The sequence below is a fragment of the Penicillium maclennaniae genome (assembly GCF_028827695.1).
Source record: "Penicillium maclennaniae strain IBT 15551 chromosome Unknown utg000004l:1.0-3007600.0:1.0-3009580.0, whole genome shotgun sequence".
NCBI lineage: Eukaryota > Fungi > Ascomycota > Eurotiomycetes > Eurotiales > Aspergillaceae > Penicillium > Penicillium maclennaniae.
Genome location: NW_026623216.1, coordinates 1,162,816 through 1,183,573, shown reverse-complemented (window position 1 = coordinate 1,183,573; position 20,758 = coordinate 1,162,816). Strand labels below are relative to the sequence as shown.

The 20,758-nt window shown below is 50.1% G+C and overlaps 10 protein-coding genes across 10 annotated transcripts; 5 read left to right on the top strand and 5 right to left on the bottom strand.

Moving 5' to 3' along the window:
• Nucleotides 1–85: 85 nt before the first annotated feature.
• Nucleotides 86–1,546, top strand: N7477_004627 (short chain dehydrogenase/reductase family protein; the record flags this gene model as incomplete). Its single annotated transcript, XM_056966290.1, has 4 exons — nucleotides 86–405; nucleotides 512–597; nucleotides 656–820; nucleotides 873–1,546. Coding segments are annotated over 4 exons (1,245 nt in total), but the record flags the coding sequence as incomplete, so codon positions are not given.
• A 270-nt stretch (nucleotides 1,547–1,816) lies between these two features.
• Nucleotides 1,817–2,197, bottom strand: N7477_004626 (uncharacterized protein; the record flags this gene model as incomplete). The annotated part of the gene is made up of 1 exon (XM_056966289.1): nucleotides 1,817–2,197. One exon carries the CDS (start codon nucleotides 2,195–2,197, stop codon nucleotides 1,817–1,819), a length of 381 nt encoding a protein of 126 aa, XP_056823070.1.
• A 786-nt stretch (nucleotides 2,198–2,983) lies between these two features.
• N7477_004625 (uncharacterized protein) lies at nucleotides 2,984–3,723 on the bottom strand (the record flags this gene model as incomplete). The annotated part of the gene is made up of 2 exons (XM_056966288.1): nucleotides 2,984–3,508; nucleotides 3,577–3,723. The coding sequence occupies 2 exons, from the start codon at nucleotides 3,721–3,723 to the stop codon at nucleotides 2,984–2,986; spliced, it is 672 nt and encodes a 223-aa protein (XP_056823069.1).
• A 296-nt stretch (nucleotides 3,724–4,019) lies between these two features.
• On the top strand, nucleotides 4,020–4,816 carry N7477_004624 (SNAP receptor SEC22; the record flags this gene model as incomplete). Its single annotated transcript, XM_056966287.1, has 4 exons — nucleotides 4,020–4,076; nucleotides 4,132–4,241; nucleotides 4,296–4,701; nucleotides 4,754–4,816. The coding sequence occupies 4 exons, from the start codon at nucleotides 4,020–4,022 to the stop codon at nucleotides 4,814–4,816; spliced, it is 636 nt and encodes a 211-aa protein (XP_056823068.1).
• A 330-nt stretch (nucleotides 4,817–5,146) lies between these two features.
• N7477_004623 (Elongator subunit IKI1) lies at nucleotides 5,147–6,335 on the bottom strand (the record flags this gene model as incomplete). Its single annotated transcript, XM_056966286.1, has 4 exons — nucleotides 5,147–5,874; nucleotides 5,928–6,084; nucleotides 6,137–6,194; nucleotides 6,256–6,335. 4 exons carry the CDS (start codon nucleotides 6,333–6,335, stop codon nucleotides 5,147–5,149), a joined length of 1,023 nt encoding a protein of 340 aa, XP_056823067.1.
• Nucleotides 6,336–7,246: 911 nt separating this feature from the next.
• N7477_004622 (uncharacterized protein) lies at nucleotides 7,247–7,981 on the bottom strand (the record flags this gene model as incomplete). The annotated part of the gene is made up of 2 exons (XM_056966285.1): nucleotides 7,247–7,470; nucleotides 7,534–7,981. 2 exons carry the CDS (start codon nucleotides 7,979–7,981, stop codon nucleotides 7,247–7,249), a joined length of 672 nt encoding a protein of 223 aa, XP_056823066.1.
• Nucleotides 7,982–10,494: 2,513 nt separating this feature from the next.
• N7477_004621 (SNUT3/LISCH7 family protein) lies at nucleotides 10,495–11,523 on the top strand (the record flags this gene model as incomplete). The annotated part of the gene is made up of 2 exons (XM_056966284.1): nucleotides 10,495–10,777; nucleotides 10,838–11,523. 2 exons carry the CDS (start codon nucleotides 10,495–10,497, stop codon nucleotides 11,521–11,523), a joined length of 969 nt encoding a protein of 322 aa, XP_056823065.1.
• A 413-nt stretch (nucleotides 11,524–11,936) lies between these two features.
• On the top strand, nucleotides 11,937–16,719 carry cwh41 (mannosyl-oligosaccharide glucosidase; the record flags this gene model as incomplete). Its single annotated transcript, XM_056966283.1, has 11 exons — nucleotides 11,937–11,976; nucleotides 12,046–12,714; nucleotides 12,834–13,218; nucleotides 13,433–13,680; nucleotides 13,739–13,990; nucleotides 14,059–14,803; nucleotides 14,860–14,969; nucleotides 15,022–15,770; nucleotides 15,825–16,069; nucleotides 16,260–16,503; nucleotides 16,573–16,719. 11 exons carry the CDS (start codon nucleotides 11,937–11,939, stop codon nucleotides 16,717–16,719), a joined length of 3,834 nt encoding a protein of 1,277 aa, XP_056823064.1.
• Nucleotides 16,720–16,874: 155 nt separating this feature from the next.
• Nucleotides 16,875–17,159, bottom strand: N7477_004619 (MMtag domain-containing protein; the record flags this gene model as incomplete). Its single annotated transcript, XM_056966282.1, has 2 exons — nucleotides 16,875–17,088; nucleotides 17,122–17,159. 2 exons carry the CDS (start codon nucleotides 17,157–17,159, stop codon nucleotides 16,875–16,877), a joined length of 252 nt encoding a protein of 83 aa, XP_056823063.1.
• Nucleotides 17,160–17,454: 295 nt separating this feature from the next.
• N7477_004618 (uncharacterized protein) lies at nucleotides 17,455–20,019 on the top strand (the record flags this gene model as incomplete). Its single annotated transcript, XM_056966281.1, has 5 exons — nucleotides 17,455–17,568; nucleotides 17,623–17,630; nucleotides 17,686–17,734; nucleotides 17,789–19,115; nucleotides 19,295–20,019. 5 exons carry the CDS (start codon nucleotides 17,455–17,457, stop codon nucleotides 20,017–20,019), a joined length of 2,223 nt encoding a protein of 740 aa, XP_056823062.1.
• Nucleotides 20,020–20,758: the final 739 nt, after the last annotated feature.

The following is a 20,758-nucleotide window of genomic DNA, read 5'->3' as shown; positions in this document are numbered from 1 at the left end:
ATTTCCCCTCCGGCTCCGCAATAGCAATCGCAATTGATCTATTCTTCAGCGCGTTTGCGAGCTGTCGCTGATACCCTTTTAAGCGCGCGATGGGTATCGCATTTACCCTCTAGCGCTGACTCCGACTCCATGGACAACTACCCGTCCCCCGATTTCCGCTCGCATTTTCCCTCGCACACTAAGCCTAGAGTATGGCTCATCACCGCGGGGGGATTCGCCCATCGGGATCTCGGTCGCTCGGCAGGCCCTAGCGCACGGTGACTTTGTACTGCTTGGGCTAGCGCACTCGGTTTTGGAACGCGACGAGCGCCGTCGGAATGGGTTTGAAGCTTTCCTGGCTGAGATCGAGGAGCACCGCGACGAGGGATGGAAGCAAAGGACAAAGACCGTTCCCTTGGATATCAGGTGCGGGCATCCCTTCTTATGCCTATTGAGTTGTACAATGCCATTCAATTGAACAACTTGGAGGCAATTTCAGGTGCAGAAGCTAAAATAGATTTCCGCAATACAGGATGATGGGCGAATGTCAGGCAGTGGTTGCTGATGCAGTCGCGGCATTTGGCCGAGTTGATATCCTCCTATGCTGTACAAGTCAAAGTAAGCCAACCCAAGAGCTTCGATATACTTCCGTCAGCGTGTTGACAATTCTCTTCAGCTCTGGTCGGGACCGTCGAAGAGCTATCTGCTTCACAACAGACCCTCAATCTCGTCCGCGACCAATTCGAGGTCAACTACTTCGGACCTCTCAATATCATAAAAGCCGCCCTACCTCAGATGCGCAGAGAAAGCACCGGTCATATAATGATAATATCTGGAATCAGTAAGCCTATAAAATTTGTCCATCGCATCATGCAACATCTAACATGTCCCAGCGGCACACATCGGCACGCCCGGACTGGGAATGTACTGCGCAGCCGGCTGGGCCCTCGAGGGCTTTTGTGACGTGAGCAACACTCAAATTAATGAATTCAGCATAATCTCTAATGCCTCCAACCAGAGTCTGGCTTACGAAATCGCCCCATTCAATATAAAACTCACGATCATCCAATGCAGCATCGAAATTGGAATCCTCACAAACCTGGTCACCAGCGTCCCGCCCATATTCCCTGCCTACTCGCCTGCCAATAACCACGCACCTCTGTTCCGTGGTATACTAAACCACCTTGTACCGCGACTCCCGGACGCCGCGTCAGAAGGAGTGAACTCCGCAAATCACCCAAAAGACCAAAACGAGAATTCCCGCGTCAGCTCAATTGAAAACGGCCCTTTCTCAGTCCCGGAGATTGTCTCCATGCACCCGCCCCTGAGCTCTGCACATCTCGAGGTCCTGGTCACGGAAACAGTATACGCGATTACTTCAATTGGAGGACATGAGAACCCTCCTTCTCGGCATATCGTTGGACAAGAGGGTGTTGCAAGCGTCAAAGAGAAATTGAAAACTGTCAGTGAGGAATTAGAGGATTTTATTCAGGCTAGTTTCGCTGTTGATGTTGCTGCGGACTTAGATGCCATGCCGCCTATGGGAATGAATGATAGGCTATTCTGAGATCTAGGTACAAAGTCACGAGGTTTCACATCTGCACAGAGGAGTATGTAAGAGCTTTAATGCTTGAATTTGTCCGTGGGGCTGTGTTTCATCTCATCTTCGAATTGTTTGCTTCGTCTCAACGGTCAAGTGATGGAACCACACTATCCTTTTAGTTGTCTTAGACCCCGGTATGGATGCGGGTGCTCCCCGGGAAAGATGAACACTAGCTGCTGGATATTCGAGATGGACGGTACGCTATCAGAATCACATCTTAGGCGGAAAGTAATTCTAGCCCACCCAATCGGTGTCTGCGTCCGAGTCGGGCTGTTGGACCTTCTCGTTCCTTTTTTGTTTGAAGTACCAGGTCTGTCGTACCTCGAAAAGACTACCCATATCCTGGTTATTTCGATAGCAACGGATCTCTTTCCATGCATTTGCCGTGCGCGCGCCTTCTTTAGGTCGGCCATCGATTTGGAGAAGGCAGGTGACCAGATTTGCAGGGGCCTTGATGCCAGAGACAACAACCTCATTTGTTTTGTACGGTGTGATTGGAAAAATATGTCTGGGCTTGGCAGATGACTGAGGCTCCTGCTCGGATGTAGGCGGTGATAGGTCTCCTGGTGCCTCGGATAAAAGGGAATCGGGGGGATTGTCTTGAGTGGTTTTCATGTTAATTGGGGAGTCTGTTGGTTCTCGAGACTCCTTGGCAGGGTGTGTGCGCGGAGGATTTAGTGGGTTTTGTTGGGGTAAGTAGTTCCTTGGGCGAAGATATAACGAGGTCAGGTTTGGCTTGTTCAGACTCCGTTTGCTGGTTTGCAGGCCCTGGCTGGCTTGAACTTTCGGTTGGAGGTTCAGCTTCAGCTTCTTTTTCAGGCTCCGGCTTAGGCTGTATCAAATTCTTGCGTGGCCGACCACGCTTGCGCTTCGCAACAGGCTCTGGTGCAGGAGTAGGCACTGTTCGCTTGGCTGTTTTCTCGGCTGAGCTCGTATTCTTCCTTGGGCTTACAATCAAGACCTGCAAGCTAACTTTTCTATCCCTGGGAGATTCGTGGGAGAAGTCATCGGTTTTTGCGGACTCGTCTCGTCCCTTGCTTTCATCTCAGTTTCAGTTGGTATGACAGCAATTGCAGGCTTCTCATTCAGAATGTGATTGAGGTCTTTTGAGCGGCTTTCACTGGTTTGCTCGGCGCGCGTTGCGGTAATTTGGGCGTTATCTTCATTCAAGTTTGAGGTCCTGGTCTGCAGAGCAGGTTCGGCATTTTGAAGGGCAGTGGCGGTTTCTGAAGGGTCGGTTTGGACATCATCTTGCTTTGCCTCCGTGCTCGGTTTTGTTTCGGTAGTCTCTTGTGCTGCGGTGTCCATTGATTCACCAAAGGCACTTGTTAGGATAGTACGTGGGCCCTTCGCGACCACGAATGACAACAGGGTACCGTTAATTTCGTGGACCTGCACCATTTAGCAATCTGTAATATCAGGGGTCTTCAACCTAGATGATCCATACCCGAGCTTCCTTGTCGATAACCAGTCGATTTTCTCCCTGCCGAAGACGAAGTTGAATCGCCATACATCACCAAGCTTAATGACACCGGCCGCAACGAGCTCACGCAATTGTATACGACCATGCTCGCCAGCTGCGGCCGCCATGTCCATTCTTTGCTTCTGTCCCCAGAACTCCTCAAACTCCCTTTCTTTGAATTTGTCGAAATCGCCATTCTCGCGCTTGCGCCTAGCATTTTCGGCTTGGCGTAACCATTGGGGATCGTACCGGCCGTTTTCCAGATCGAGTTGGAAAACACGGATGCCCTCCCGCCAATTAGTTGAGTATCGAATAAATTCCTGTGGCAGTGGTGGAATTCGATATTCGGGATCTGTCTTTGACAGATCCCAGTCCGGGTGGATGTCTGCGGGGAGGAGAGCTAGAATCTCACGCTTCTCAGCTTCTTCAAGCAAGTTCCATGCTTCAGGTTTCGCTAAGAGCTTCTAGGAAGTAGAAGATTGCTTCGTTAGCTGTGTTTTGCGTACTGGGGGTCCGGACCATCGAAATTTACCACAAGGTCTTCATGAATGAGAACAGACTTGTCGCTCGTCAACAGCTTCTCCTCACTCCACTTGCCGCGAGCTACGGGTTTCCTTGGGGGGCGTTTGGCCGGGGAAGCCTTTTTACCAGATGTTGGGGGCGACATTTCAGGGCCCATATGTCGGAAATTCTCTGCTACATTGGTAGAGCGAGTAGAAGGTCGTCTGAAGCATCATTAGAAAGAAACAAAGCATGAACCAACACTGATCGGCGCAACACACCCGCGGCGGCGCTTTTTGCCATATGTGACCGCTTTCTTGCGGGCCATTCTGGCCGATTGCGCGCGGTCTTCAGGACAAAACAAGAGCAATTCTGTGATTTTACACCCGTCAGAAGTCGTCGGGATGGTCAAATCGACTCAGATTGCTAGGCTCGATGGTAAGGAAGCTTTGCGGATGAGATAAAGTCACGTCGATGCTAACTCAGGAGCAACCAGGCCTCATGCTGGCCGCTTCAGTCGACGATGAACAGGTAAGAGAAAGAAGTGAGACCGATGGACAAATTGGAAGCTGACGAACACTTTCAGGCTGAGTCCGAGCTGGCTGAGATCAAGAGTCAAGCGAAGATGATCTTCCGCCGACTGAATCGCAATGCTGCACCGCAGGCGAGCATTGAATCCGGTCAATACAATCTCCAGTGAGTAAGAAAAAAAAACGAGGCAATAATGTGGCACTACTAACACAATAATAGCTACACAATCAAAGACGATATCTGTTTCCTCTGCATCTGCGACCGCTCCTACCCCCGCAAGCTTGCATTCACTTATCTTGCTGATCTGGCTTCTGAATTTACGACCACCTACTCCGCATCACAATACCTCTCTCCCACTCTTCGCCCTTATGCCTTTGTCGAGTTCGATACCTTTATTCAGCGCACGAAGAAGTTGTACCAAGATAGCCGTGCCTCGGGCAACCTGGACAAGCTAAACGATGAGCTGCGTGATGTCACAAAGGTCATGACCAAGAATATCGAGGACCTCTTGTACCGTGGAGACAGCCTGGAGCGCATGGGCGAACTTTCAGGTCGCCTGCGCGAGGACAGCAAGAAATACCGCCGGGCAGCAGTGCGCATCAACTGGGAATTGTTGGTAAAACAGGTGAGATGTCATGCTCCATACCCTGGAGATGGAAATACTGACGTTGTCGCAGTACGGGCCTTTCGCTGGCGTTGGTTTCTTAGTGCTTCTTCTTCTTTGGTGGCGATTTTTCTGATCCATCTGCTACCAATGACTGGGCACAAAGACCCCTTGTACGAACGTATGCATATTAATAATTCCTGGTGGTTGCAGGATACAACCCACCAAGCTAGAATGCAGAAAATGTGTGCAGATTGCAGACAAGACACTTATCACCGTATAGTCGGACCGGGTAGAAAGCAAGCGGGTCTTAGTAGGCGGCCATAGCTTGGCCAGAACCTAGTACCCGCCCCCCAAAAAAGACCTGTGGAAGTACGCGCTAGAATCGATATATCTGAATCAAGAACGGAAAATGATGAATTTGATTCAACATTCACATTACCATCTCCGATTGTTTTAGACATGTCTAAATCTCATCTTCCTCTTCGTCGAAATCGTCTTCCTCGCCCATGTCGTAGAGGATTCGGCCACCTTCGCCAGGGCCGTTGCCTTGCTGCGCATCGAAGTATGGCAAAACAACACCTTCCCTCTCGCGTCTCTGTCTCTCAGTGAGACGCAGCTCGAATGTTGACTGGGGCTCCTCATCGCCAGCATTCGTGTCCAGCTCCATGGGCGGGTTATAAAGAACATTATCATCAAGTAGAGTGACGATCTCTTTCACTTGTTGTGACGAATAACGTGAGGCAGGCGGCAGAAGGTACCACTCCAAAACACCGCGTCCACTTTTACGTCTGTGTTCCAGTTCAAGAACAATACCCTCAGCGGCATTAGTGCCGCGCAACTTATCGAGCCGACCTAGAAGAACGCCCTCTTGTTCTTCTTCGAGGCCGAAGACGGGCGCAACGAGACTGCGGTCGCGAGCAGCTTTTTGCGCCATAATGTGAGAAAAGGAATGAAGAGTAATGATGCTAGTCGCCAGGTACGTGAGCATGGATAATGGCGATGGCGAGTAGGGGCTCTGCTGAGGAAGGCCCGGGACATCTTGGTGATATGTTACCACCAGCGATGTGTCAGCCTTGCCTGTGGGGCTAGCCGGCGCGATGAAAGAGCCAAGGAAGGTCGGTAAATGGAATCCAGTGTCGAGATTCCTCGAGCTCAGTAAAGGATTGATGGCATCGATAATGATGAGGCGTCCTAGAGGATTCATGAGCTGCAGCACTGTTGCACTAGAAGCCAACGAGACTCACGTTTTGACGGAGCGGCTGATGTTGGGGGCTGATAGGCCGCGCCTGCTTCTTTGACAATTCCTTCGGGGCTCTTGCGGCGGGCAGATACGAAAGCATCAACTCCATCGGGTTGCGCTAGTGTCTCAAATGCAATCAGAGTGACATGGACTTTGGAGAGCTACGCGACCAGTTAGCGTGATCAGTGTGATCTCAATGCCATCTAACGCCACAGTCAAAGCCAATTTATCTGGGATGGAGTCCTGAACTTGCCTTTGCGCGTCGGATGTACTCTTTGATGAGGGGTGTGGCGGGCTGCTCCAGCGAGTCCTGAAGGAGCGTAAGTGGAGACACTGTGTCCCGCAAACTCAACAACTTGGAAATCAAGAGCAAATTATGCGTTCGCCGATGGGACAAATTGAGAGGAGCCATGGCGCTAGGATCTGGGGTGCGTATGGCTGCAAGACAGATGAAGTGGGGTCGAGGGGCACTGCTGCAAAAATTTCGCGGTCCGATTTACAGTTGAGGCTCGACGGCTCGGCCCGTGAGGGTGCATTGCTCCGCGATCTTTCCATCGGCTTTTCATTTTTATCGCTAGTTAGTGACAAAATCGCAATACAAAATTGTCTTTGAGGTATGCCTTGGGCTTTACCGGAGAACCCTCTATCTAGGATAAAGGTTTGGATAGGTTCATACGAATATAACATGCAAGTAGTCTGGTACGGTTGCAGCTTAAATCTACGATAGTTCTTTTCATAGTTCCATCCCAGTGACATGTAATTCAAGATTAGACATTCAAATCAATGATGTTGACAAAAGAAATGCTAGCCCAAGTACTGCTCCCTCAAATTTCGACTGAAAATGTAACTCATGTACCCCGTTCTTGGATGTAAAAGGCTAGTATCGCCATCATGCCGGCCATGCAGTATATGAAGATATGAGCTTAGCCGAAACTTTGAGGTCTGCTTTCATGCTTATTGTGCTCGACATCTTCTCCATTACTGCTTTGTTCGAAAGGTAAAAGCCTCCATCCTTTGCGTGCCAGTCGTCGATGCATTCCTTTGCTTATGATCGATTCCAGAAAGCAATGTTGGAAGTCAGCATTTTGCGATGACAGCACTTGAACCATTGATGCCGCTGCTGGTAATTTCTGGCATCGGACGGAGGCGATGTACATCTTCCCGGTCTTGCTGGAGAGTAGGACTTGGCGATACGTCAAGGTTTTGTAAGCAGAGAAACCGGGGGAAACAGGCCGCCTGTTGAAAAGGCACCCTTGATGAGAACCCCCAATCAATAATGCTTCGGCAGTAAGCACCTTGGCTGTAACCTGTGGACAATCTCACTTACCCTGTGACATTGTTCTGCTCATCTATGAGTATGTTTTGTGGCGACATATCGCCATGGGCAATAGCGAAAGGCGCTTCATCAAGTTCAAGTAAAACAGCATCAGAGAGAAATTCCATTTGGTCAGAGCAGTCCTGTTCCGTGATCTCTGGAAGGAGACCCTCGCGGACACGACGGGTCTTGTTTTGAATTATCCGGGTGAAATGCTTTAGCGAAGATCCCCCTGAGATGATAAGCAAGGCTCAGTTTGAACAGATAAGGTATTGAACATAGGCATTGAACATACTAGCCTGCTTGGTACATTCAATTAGTGATGTGTGCATCGTCGCAACTTGATCTAGGATTTCTTTCCGAAGAGGTTGCGTAGGATGTTCATCGGACCATGAAAGCTGGTTGCCTGGAGTCCATGTTAATGCGATGAAGGGGTATCTGATGGCATTATCAAATGTGAGACTGCAGCCCCGGAGCCTTGGAGCCCACGAGAACCCCTTCAATCCAAGCTCCTCAAGAAGACAAACTTCGGAATCAAGGAGCTGTATAACAGTGTCCTGCGAAACATGGCGGACGAAAAGAGGGACTCGTACAGCCCAGCTCTCGCCATTCACGAAGGTCACCTTGAATACGCGACATTGGCCACCGTCAAAGTACTGGCGCAGGGTAGGAATTTGTTTATCGCCTCGAAGTTGGGATATGGCGATGGGAATGGTATTCTCGTAAAAAGACTGTTCCTGCATGATTTCAACGCGAAAGCGATTAGCCCGACTGTGTTCGTTGTGGGTAGGTATTTAAGTATTTTCTCGGTCGGAGCTTCTGAAACAATTACTCGTGGCTATGCTTGGTGGCGTCCTGTCCCGCCACCATTCTTTACTTGGTACTCTTTACTGCTGCCCCGATGGGTCAGGCGAACCGAGACTGTCCCAATTTAAAGGAAATTATGTTGAGTGCGCATGTGCCTGTAAGATTTCAAAAGTATACACGTAGCTGCTATATTGGAGACATACTTATGCCCAAAATTATGAACATTAATCTTTCTATCACATACTACAGCATACGGTCCCGGTAATGGACCAAAGACAATATTTTATATAACAGGGTATGGCTTTAAAGCTGAGTGCGTTTAAGGAAAGGATCCAAGCTCTTATTACTTCTGTAATCTTGTACAGAAGCAGTAAAGACTCACGGCACTCGTGTCATCCCTATCCAAAGACGCTGTGGATGTGAATTCCATGAAGGTGATCAGGATTGCTTGCATTGCAGGTGCATCGACACCCACGAGTCCAGACTGGTTCGGAAAGAACCCCGTCGGATATTGCAGCAACATCTGTTGTGAAAGCCCATTGTTGTTCAAGGATTTCCTAATCTGAAGCCAATTCCCCCTTAGCTTTCTAACTGTAAACCGGAAATGGGGCTGCATCATGTCAAGGACCACTCAAGTGTGGGGTCTCCCTCCATCGCTCCATCTGTTCCTCCATTTATTTCCTCCATCTCTCCTCTCCATTTGTCCACCCTCGCGTCAGGCATACATGCTTGTGGCAGCTACTCCACTACGGTTTTGTAAAAGCCTCTCCAGCAAGGCAAAATCAAAAAAGGCCGTCAATTTTCACCTCTTGAGACCTCGTAGCAACTTGTTCTGGCTTGGCAGCACACCCTGATAGGTTTAAGTGGATAGGTAGGGGAGAGAGGTAAGATCCGGCCCACTGGAAGGCGTGACTGAGTGATCTTCTCATCGATCAGTTAGAGAATGTATTATCGAGGCAACTACTGTGCTGTATGCCGAGTATAATTGACGATACATTCAAGCCAGACTTTGGATATTCAGGACAGGGAGGTCTTGGACTACTTGTATTTTCAAATGAACACGCACTGTCCTTGACCATAAAGGGAGGCTCGAATGGATTCCGAGCTCTTATACCAACTTGCTGACAAGTTGACCAAAAATGGTTTCCGAGTGATGAACCGCGCCAGATGCAAGTTTGGTGGTGAAGATATCGTAGTTAAACCCGAAGCAGAGATACCCCTTATTCTATTTTATCCACGGTGGTCCGCAAGATAGCTGGAGACAAGGGTTGGGACAAACGCTGCCATCTTGCGCTTTTTGCCGAGCATGGCGAGAACGGGACCCTGCACAGCACGCCGGCGACTGGCAGATGCCACAATTACTCATTCATGGCAAATGGAATCGTCAGCGTTCTGTCCCCGACACCCTGGCAACATTAAACACTCTAAACCTGCATTCAGTCGAGATCGCTCTGCTCGTATTTCCAGATGGAGACTTTCAGATCCGGAGCCCCGAGAACTTGCTATTATGGTATCGCACTCTGCTTAACTGGTTGGCGCCGTATACAAGATGAAGAGCAAGGAATATCTTGATGGTGTTGATACAAACACACCCCCTTCCTGATTTCTACCTTTTATGATTTCTGCTGGACCAATTTTGCAACTTTGAATTCAGCATTACAAATTTAAGAACGCCATTTCCAGTCAGAAATTATCGCTTGTTTGTCCATAATTACCAACTTTCAGCTATGCAGACTGCAGGCCGCTGCATCGGACCTCAGCTCCTCCCTCGGCATCTCCCTCGACACCTCTAGCGACAGCTTTATTGGTTCAACTGCACCAACTCTGTCTTGAAGCAAATATCAAAGAATGTCATCAAGTGACCGAATCTCTTGTTTCTTCTGTGTTCCATGAGGAATGAATTGATCCGTTCTATCCTACGGGCAACTGGTCAGGCTATGTATACAACGAGAAGATTCAAATTGATTTGGAAATTAGCTTGAGTGTCTGTACAGACACCTCGGAGCTAATTCCGACGATGCGGTCTGATTCCTAATCTGCACCAGCTTCACATGACAACAGTTTTCAACCCATGCCAACGCAGTGATCGAGCACATACCAAGGTTGACTACAAAAGTATCAATTGCGTGAGATTTTCGCGAACGAAACTTTGGCCAATTATGAAGTTGCATGTTCTGAGCTTAGCTTAGTAAATCAAAGGTGCTCAATAATTAGACAATCAGCGACTATAAGTAATCATTGCGCACCCACTGAGAGTCAGTCATCGGTCACGTCGTAGGACTGAGCATGATCACTCGGCCTAAGTACGTAATAAGATACACTCACTGAGCCTGAGCCTAAGCGGTTCCATAAAAGCGACAGCTGCTAGGATCAGGAATCCCCATCTAGCAGGGAAAATTCTGTACATATAGCTGCATCTAGAGGCATCGAGCGATATCAAACTGCGCAAATGGCGTTCCCCGATCACCGGAATAAACTTCTCTTCCAGCAGCGCTGGCCGGTTCTCAGTTGCGACAACTTAATACTCCTCACCTCATTCTCTGTTGACAATGTGCTTGTGAATTTCTCTATCATTCAACTGATATCAATCGTTGAAGGAACAAGTGAACGGACTACCACTTTCCCTCGCCTCAGCACACCCTACCACCCGCGCGAAACGGGCTTTCGCCTTCTGCAACCATCATGGCGGAACCTCCAGCCAAGCGCGCTCGGCGCATTGACAGCACTGCAATGTGGGATATGATAGACTCAAATCACCGCTCTGCGGAGCCAGAATCAGATCTTGACCGCAGACGCCCACCTCCCAGAGACGACCGACGCGACGCCCCCCGCGATGACCGTCGATATCGCTCGCGTTCTCGCGACCGGAAAGACACAAACCGTGAAAGGAGCTGGTCTCGAGATCGTCGTGATCAGGGAAGGGATCGAGATGGCCGTGGGCATAGGGTTCGGAAAAGGAGCACCAGCAGAGACCGTGGTAATGACAGGCGCGGTAAGATCAACCCAAAGGCCATTCGTATTCTTAACGAGAGCATCTCTGACCCGTGCTGCATCTATAGGATACCCATCTCAAGGCGACAAATTTCGCGACCGCTCACGGTCGCGGTCTCCCGTGCGAAACGGTACCAAGACTGCCCGATCACGATCACCACCACCGCGAGGAGGATTCAAAATTGATCGCCGTCCCGAGCGCAGAGAACCTCGAGCTCGAGGTGACGGGCGAGGTCCCAATGGCTCATCGGGGCCTGGTCATCTGAACCATGAGATGGACGTGGACTTCAAAGAAGATGCGGACGAAGGCGAAATGGACGAGATGATGCGGAGGAGCATGGGATTCAGTCGATTCCGGACCACGAAGAACACCAAGGTTCCCGGGAATGACATCTACGGCGTGCGGAAGGAAAAGAAGAGCGAGTATCGCCAGTACATGAACCGAACAGGTGGTTTCAACAGACCACTCAGTCCGTCGCGGTCTTGATGATCAAGTTTTTTCTGCTTTTCTTGGCTTACCCAGCTACCCATTTCTGTTCACTAGGGGAAATCTCTTTTTTTCATTTGCTTTTATTCCCAGCACAACTAGCATTCGTGGAGCATGTTATCCCCGGTTTTTGAAGATCTAAAATTTTGACCAAGGCTTTGTTATTTTATTGCCACTTGTTCATCGGAAGTTTGAGCAAATCAGATATGCTATTTGGAATTACTTAAATCACAGTGAGAAAACTACAGAAATGTTGCAGTTGATGTAAAGCATAGCACATGACCAGGCATACCCCGACAGCAGTGACGTAGCCTGCTTTGGACCAACACCGGTTCCCCCAGTTAGTCTTCTCGACACTCCTCAACGTGGCTTTGTTCAGATCACTTGCTACAAAAATCGCGTCTTTCAGGACAATGTCGGTCGCCGGAGATCGTCGCGAGATTGTCATTGTTGGTACGCGTAGACCGTTGCGACTTTCATACCCCGCGCCCACTCTATCAGCGTACTGACTAAAACCTTTAGGTGGTGGCATCATTGGATGCTGCTCTGCATACTATCTTACCAGACACCCTTCTTTTGACCCATCGCGTCATAAGATCACACTCCTCGAAGCCTCTGACATTGCAGGCGGGGCATCTGGCAAGGCGGGCGGACTTCTCGCGCAATGGGCTTATCCGAGCAACATCGTCGATCTGAGCTTTGCACTACACGCGGAACTTGCCGAGGAACACGATGGAAAGAACCGCTGGGGATACAGAGAGACGAATTGTGGTCAGGTCGTCGTCAAAGGCCGTGCCATGACCGAAAAGACCGAGAAGAAAGAGGGTGGAGAATCGCTGCAAAAGCGCAGCACAGCTGCAATCTCGAAGCTCAAGTCTGCCAAGATCCCACAGGATCTGGACTGGATTCAACCTGACCTTATGCGAGCCTATGAGAGCATGAGCGGACCGGGAGAAACTGCGCAAGTTCATCCTTATCTTTTCACCTTGTCGATGGCGAAGCTGGCTCAGGAAAAGGGCGCCGAGATCATTCTCGGACATGTCACAAATATTTCTCGTCCTGACGGTGTCGTCGAGTCAGTGACGTATACCGACAAAGAGTCTGGAGAATCGCGCACAATTCCGGCTACCGATGTAATCGTTGCTGCTGGTCCTTGGACGCAGGCTGTCCTTCCCGAAGCTCCAATTTCAGGTATGCGAGCACACAGTGTCGTTATCAAACCAACTAGGCCAGTCAGCGCATATGCTCTCTTCACGAACATCGAAATCCCGGCCAACTTCAACCTGCGAAAAAGTCTCGGCCAACTGTAGCTGCGCCGGAGATCTATGCTCGGCCTGATGACACTGTATATGCATGCGGTGAAGGTGATAAAGAAGTTCCGCTGCCCAAGACATCTGCTGAAGTTGAGGTGGACCCTGAGCACATCCAGGATATCATTGACCAGGTGGGCAGCGTGTCGGATGAACTTCGTGATGGCGAAGTTACCACCCGCCAAGCTTGTTACCTTCCCAACTGCACTGGACCCGGAGGCCCTTTAATCGGCCTGACTCACGACAAGGGGCTCTATCTCGCCTCTGGCCACACCTGCTGGGGTATTCAAAACGGGCCGGGAACTGGCAAGGTCATAAGCGAGTTCGTATTTGAAGGACAAGCCAAGAGTGCGAAGATCGGATCACTTGATCCTCGTAACCAGCTGTAAATTTAGATCAAATATACAAGGCAAGAAAGTAGTCGGAGCTTAGCGACCACATTTCAGATGACTGGAATTGTATAGTTTGTTTTTTTTCCTAGTTAAAGCGACTCAGCGGAATCTCGAGCCAGGAGCTCGGGCCACGTAATTGCGGAGTGAACAGCAAGCTCCGCCCTGGAACTGAACACCTTTCCGATGCCCACAATTGAGTGATGCCAGCATGATGCATCATCTCAGCATTTCCGTTCTAGTCGCATCGCTACTGTATGCGGTTGGGATCTTTGCAAGCCAAGATCCCAACGATGTATCCATCTTGGTCAAAGAGGCCGCGCGCGCTAACAACGAATCGCTGCTATGGGGTCCCTACAAGCCAAATCTCTACTTCGGTGTTCGCCCTCGGATCGCCAACAGCTTAGCTGCTGGGTTGATGTGGGCCAAGGTCGATGATTATGCGACCGCGCAGCAGAGTATGCTCCAATTTCATTTGGCTCCTTGAAGTACGATGGTTGCTGATACACGGATAAGACTTTAGGCACACCTGCGAACAAAATGAAGGCATGGCTGGATATGGCTGGGACGAATACGATATTCGGAAGGGTGGAAGACAGACCATCCACGATGCAGGAAACACACTTGACCTTACGATTGATTTCGTCAAGGTGTCTGGCGGCCAGCATGGCGGTAGCTGGGGATTCCGTGTGAAGGGTACCCCTCGTAAAGATGGTAGCCCTAACCAGCCGACCTCGATGGTTTTCTACACAACTCTCGAGGGGCTGGGTCAATTGGCTGTTGATCCTAACACTGTGTCCGAAGACGCACCCTCGACGGAAACGTTAGATTCACAGGCTACACTTCTGAGCTGGGAGATTTCTCTATCGATGTCACCGACGGGCCGGACAGCAACGAGTACTACACGCACGACCACCGCAGTCAAGAAGACAAGCCTCTGGGCCACGGAATCGTGTCTAGTGGTATGATGCCCCAGGAGCACCTCTGGCAGGCAAAGGGCATTCTATTCTCCCAGATGAAGACCGAGGTTGAGGATGTTATCAATGAACTCGGCACCGAAAACCCGCCGCCCCCCGCACAGCTGTTCACGGTTAAGCATGCACCCGGCAGTGGCAATGTTCACCTTGTTCAGAAGGTCTTTACGGGTGCTTTTGAATTCGATGTCCTTTTCTCCTCTTCCTCGTCGCCTGAGCCGATGACCTCGGAGAAGTTGACGAAGCAGCTGGAAGCCTCCACATTGTCGTTCTCTGAGCGTTTCAACCAGGTTTTGGCACCCCAGGCTCCCTTTGATTCAGCCAAGTACTCGAAATTCTCGAAGGCCATGCTGTCTAACCTCATTGGTGGCATCGGTTTCTTCCATGGTGACGATGTTATTGACCGGTCCGCCCATCCGGCATATGAGGAGGAAAACGAAGGTTTCTGGGAAGAGACGGCCGAGGCTCGCGCTGCCGCGAAACCCGTCATTGGTTCTCCCAAAGATCTGTTCACATGTGTTCCTTCACGCCCATTCTTCCCTAGAGGCTTCCTCTGGGATGAGGGATTCCATCTGATGCCCGTCATGGAGTACGACTCTGACCTTGCGTATGTTCCCCAAAGCCTTTTGTTTGTATAGTGCTCCTGTATACTAACTGCTCCAGTCTTGAGATTATCAAGAGCTGGTTCCACCTGATGGACGAAGATGGCTGGATTGCTCGCGAGCAAATCCTTGGAATGGAAGCTCGCAGCAAGGTTCCCCCCCGAGTTCACGGTCCAGTATCCGCACTACGCCAATCCGCCTACCTTGTTCATGGCATTGGAAGCCTTTATGGACAAGGCTAAGAGCAACAGGAGTACTCAATTCGAATCCCTTGACAGCCACGATGTCGCCGAAAATCTTCGCTCTGCTACTCTGCGTAGCCCTGAAGTTTCCGAGGCCTATCTCCGTTCATTCTACCCGCTCATGAAGAGACACTACTTCTGGTACCGCAACACCCAGCGTGGCGACATCAAGTCCTACGACCGCGAAGCTTTCTCTACCAAGGAAGGCTACCGCTGGCGTGGACGCTCCGTCCAGCACATCCTGACTTCCGGTATTGATGACTACCCCAGAGCCCAGCCTCCGCATCCCGGTGAGCTGCATGTCGATCTCATTAGTTGGATGGGTATGATGAGCCGCACCATGCGTCGTATTGCGGAGTACTTGGGCGAGGAAGAGGACATGGAGGAATTCGCATACTACGAGACTGCCATTACTCGCAACATTGACGATCTTCACTGGAGCGAAAAAGAACAGACTTTCTGTGACGCTACCATTGATGAATTTGAGGAAAGCGTGCATGTTTGCCACAAGGGCTACATCTCCCTCTTCCCCTTCCTGACCGGCCTGCTTGGACCCGACAGCCCCCATCTCAAGCCTGTTCTGGACTTGATCAACGATCCGGAGGAGCTGTGGTCCAACTACGGTATCCGCAGTTTGAGTAAAAAGGACGAATTCTACGGTACCGATGAGAACTACTGGCGAAGCCCCGTCTGGATAAACATTAACTACCTGGTGCTGACGAATCTTTATGTAAGTCTTGACCAGGTTCATTTGATTTCTCAAGCTAACCTTTCCTTTCTCTAGGACATTGCCATCGTTCCCGGTTCTCACCAGGAGCAAGCTCGCGAAATGTACTCCAAGCTCCGTAAGAATTTGGTCGAAAATGTCTACAGAGAATGGAAAGAGACTGGTTTCGCTTGGGAGCAGTACAATCCTGATACTGGCAAGGGACAGCGCACGCAGCACTTTACCGGCTGGACCAGTATGGTGGTGAACATGATGTCGATGCCCGATCTTGCTGAGGGTGCTAGCACCGGTCATGACGAGCTGTAAGTCCAGTTGACTAGACTGTAAATTAGACCCTCGAATAAAGTTGCGCCATGGTGTTCCTTGTGCTTGCGTGCAGATTATTCGCGAATTCTTTGTTTATAGGATCGTATGGAAGTCATCAATCAGGACCAGTGGTCATCGTGGTTCAGAAGTTTGCTGGCGTTCGCAGCAAGTAAAGTGGTAAGTCAGTGCCGACGGTAGTTCTTATCTCGATCCGCACGACGCTCCGGATCTCGCCGATGTTCACGCTGTCTTGATTCGGATCGTCCGAGCTCATCGCCCTCTCGGTATCTACGACGTTCAGAGTCTCGCCGGCGCTCGTGTGAAGATCTACGAGGGCGGTCTTCACGACTATCCTCCCCGTGTCTGCGCTCGTCGTGACGGGTCCGCTCCTGGCACCTGCGCTCGCCTTCGTGCTTCCGCGCATCGCTGTGTCTCCGCTCATTGCTTTGATTCAGCTCATCACGTCCCCTGCGCCCTTCACCAAGCTCACGCGAAATAGGTGGCCTTCGTAATTCATCTCGGTCTCGTGAGCCGTGGCGGTGTCTGCGGTGATGGCGGTCCCTTTCCCGATCCTGATCTCGATGACTCCTGTGTTCTCTCTGTCGGCGAGGACTGCGACTACGTTCATGTCTGTGCCGTCGACTAGAGCGCCCATCCCTCTCCGGATCCTTGGCATTGGTCATATCGCCACCGGCTTCCTCGGTGTTCTTGCTCCCTAATGGAATCAGGTTGGCATTCGTCTCGGCCTTCACAGGAAGAGGTAGGCCGAGGCGATTGCCATGGCTTCTTCTTCGGCATCCTTCACTCGCTGGAGCTCTTCGCGTTGTTTGCGAGCTTGCGCTTCTTCATCGCCTTCATCGCCCTTGGCGTACCACGAAAGATCTTTTCCTGCTGCCATCGTCCGACCGGGGCCATCAGTGAATGGCCCAAATAGTTCTCGCGATGTGACGAGTCCTTGACATCGGACCATTTGAACTCGGTCCGGCCGCCACTGATTGGGAACGTCATATTAGCCCTATAAGCGGAACAGTAAAGGGAAAAGACTTACCGGCTGCCTTCTTTGCGTACACCAGCAACAAGATCCATGATGTTGATCTAGTATCAAGGCCGAGAGGTAAGAAGCCGAAGAGATAGCGGCGCCGAAGGCGGTGAGGAGCATTTCATCATGGCTTAGACGTCCCCCGCTGTCACGGATGATGACTCTTTGTGTCGGTCTGATGATGTCCTGCTCATTGACATTTACATTTATGTTCTCTACTACCCCGCGTTCACCGGAAATGAGAATCATAAATACACGCCCGCTTTCCTCTTACTCCCCTGATCACCCATAACCTGACATCACTTTCTACTTCCACCAGTAACAAGCTACCCTTGCCTGAGAATGGCGTCAGACAGTGACGGGGCCGATGTTTGGAGCCAGAGTGCTTCGGCTAATGACTATGTCTCTTCTCGGCCTCAGATCCAAGTTCTCAATGTTGAAACGCCTAAAGAAAGAGTGAGTTCGCGCATTATCATACCTCACGTGAGCTTCTTGAACTAACTTTAACAGTTCCCTAGGTATAAGATACATGAGACAGGAGAACAATTTGGGTGATACTGATTACTTCTGCAGTTCTGAAGACACCAGGCCTCCTGATGTCGCAACGTGGAGGTGCAATCTGGTGCGAAGTCTTGAGGCTTAAATTGAATGTTCCTTTCAGCTAACCAGTGTTCAGACTGCACTGTCCCAAAGGCGCAACCTACTCTTCGTGGCATCTGGAAGAAGAATCCATGTATGGGTGCCATCTGGGCCATTCCAAATGCTGGGCTCTCAACCGCAAATGATTATCGAACCTGTGATGAAGATGCCTCGAGCAGAGGGCTATATTGATCGTCACAACCCACATACCATCAATGCAATACTTGTCGATGATCTAGGACGTGATGAAGTCCTCCTTTTAGTCACAGACTCCGGCAATGTATGTGGCTACCATGTGGAGGCAATCTACTTCTGCCTGGCCCGTTGCAAGGAAGAAGGGTTCAAAATACCCTTTGACGGTACTCAGGTGAGCCCTTTCTTCACAGAGGAAGTAGGCATGAGTGCATGGGGTCTAGCAACTCATAAGTTTGCTCGCTTGATTGCTGTCAGCTCGAACACCGGCCAGATTACAGTGTATGCATTTGCACTCGTAAATCAGACTCTGGATGAACATGACATGCAAGGTTGCACCCTGACATCAGATCAGACCTGGGTCTCCATCAACAACAGAAAGCAGTTACGAGAGCTTCAGAGGCTCATGCCCTACAATCACCGGTCCCGTAATCTACGGTTGACTTATCGAGGTCATTTCGACAATATTCCATGTGTCTCATTTGCTAATTTTGATCTTGATGCCAACGGTATCTGGATGGTCAGCACAGACATCAGTAACAGGGTTATCGTATGGCGTGTGTGGGACGACCTATGGCCTTGTCGAGTGTACTTCCCTGGTCACTCCTCGAACAATCCACCACAAAGAGGCTGGACAGTGCTACCTCTTGATCCACGCACATTTAAGCGCTACGACTCAAGAGAAGAAGCATGTGGAACTAGGGCAAGATTCGAGCTTGATGGGTTACGGACATTATTAGATGTCTCAAAGGCTATTCAAGAGGTCAAGGATGCGTCCCAACTTATCAATGAGGCGGAAGACCGATACCAAAGCGAACCTCTCGACAACCACTGTATCCCGGATGATATATTCTCTTCTGAATGTCGCATAGATGAGGACCACATTGTCTCACCGGCAGGCTTGGGACACGCGCCATCTGTCTTCAACCATGACCAAGTGGATGAATTTGGAGGCTGCCTCGCGCCTGCTGTATCAGTTGATACAGAGTTTGCGGTATCTCCGTCATCCTTACCTCCAAAGATCGGGTCGAGGCCTCGAACGAAGCCCCTTTTGACCAGCCTTTTCGAAGAAGACAACCCACATTCCCGCGTTGAGCCACGGTTAATCTACAAGCCAACCCGGGAAGATTTGACGGATAGTTTTGACGACTTTCCCCTGACGCCTGTCCACCGTAAGCTATACCTTGAATGTCCTTCGGACAGATTTGAGTCATATTAGGGGAGAAAGCAGGCTAACATCCAAGGAACCAGCTCCCTCTCCCGGTTTCTACCCTGTCATTCATTTCTCTGAGACCACCATCTCCCTTGCTCCCCTACCCGATGCGCTCCGAATATCATCTAATATGCAAAGCACCTCTCCTGCAGAAATTCCAGAGCTGGGACATTAGTCGCCATTGTGATCGTTTCAACATGGTCAAGTACATTCCTGAGCTTGGAATTGTTGTGGCTGCTTCTCAGAAAGGTCGCGTAGCCATTATAACCCTCACCTGGGCAAAGGAGATCGGCTTTGCATTCCGACTTGACTGGATCGTCCCATTCTCCACCCAAGAGCAGAACAACGAACGCCCCGAGAGCCCTCTTCTCGGCATTGCTGTCGGTCCCATGGCGGGTTCAGAGATTCCGCAGGATGTCCCTTGTATTCCCCAAGGCGTCGACCCCGATGACTGGCTCAAATTTCACTACCGCATTCTAACCCCCGAGGAAAACGACGACTTATCCTCTGCCTCTCTGTCGAGATCTTCTAGCCCCGCTCATAACGATGTCCCCTACTCTGTATCCGCCACATATGCACAGTTCGACCCAACATCGCAATCCGCAAGCTATGCAGATTCGAATGAATCTGAAGGGCCAGACACACGAGGCAACTCCTCTCCTATCCAAGACGAAAATGTGAAAGAACGTAGGACGCTTCCTGAGATCCACGCCGAGGCATACCGTGCCTACCGCCCCCACGAAACTTGGCACGGCTCGCACCCGTCTCGCCATTACCGTCTGCTCTTGATGTTTCATGATCACACGGTCATGAGCTATGAGTTCTGGCATGACTGGGAAATCAAGGGTTCTGCCGATGGGTAAATCACCTTGGCCTGAAAAGTCACATACATGTAGACATGCTAGCGTGCTATTTGGAGTCATGGGGTCTTGCGACGATTTTCATCGGCGGCGTTTTGCATCAAGGCGGCATTTCTTTTTGGTGATACCGAATCTCTTGTGTTTGATACAAATTAGCGTTGAGATTGGAAATTAGCATTTACTCATTTCCTGGCACTATATAAGTTCGAATAAGCCACCACAAGTCTACAAGCATTAGCTCTCTTCAAGCTGTCAGAGGTATTCGAGGTCCAATCAATCAGCCTTCCCACCTTTTCTTTTTCCGGCACCTCCAGACAAACGACCTTCAACAATTTATACTCCCCAATCACTAGTGGTTACCACAATTTCTTAGAGGGCCAGCGTTCTATGCCTTATCGAGTATGGATTACGTGGGCATCACGACCTGAAGGTTGGATTGGACTTTCCAGCGATCCAGGAGCCTTTTCGACAAGCCCTTTCAACGATGTCTTTGCGGGTCATTCTCAAGGCCACGACACAGGATGAGAAAGAAATTACTTCAAAATCAAGTGCAGTGTTGCATAATTCTAAAATTTGTGGGAAAGCAAGAATCGCTCAAGAAATGCAGAGACAAAGCTAGAACTCAAAACAGATATCATATAGCCAAAAGTAAAATGAGGCTCTCATGTGAAGCAAACTTCAACCTCACTGGGGATCATTTCTCGTAAACATCAAAGAGCAAAAAGACCAACCGGCCTTTTGT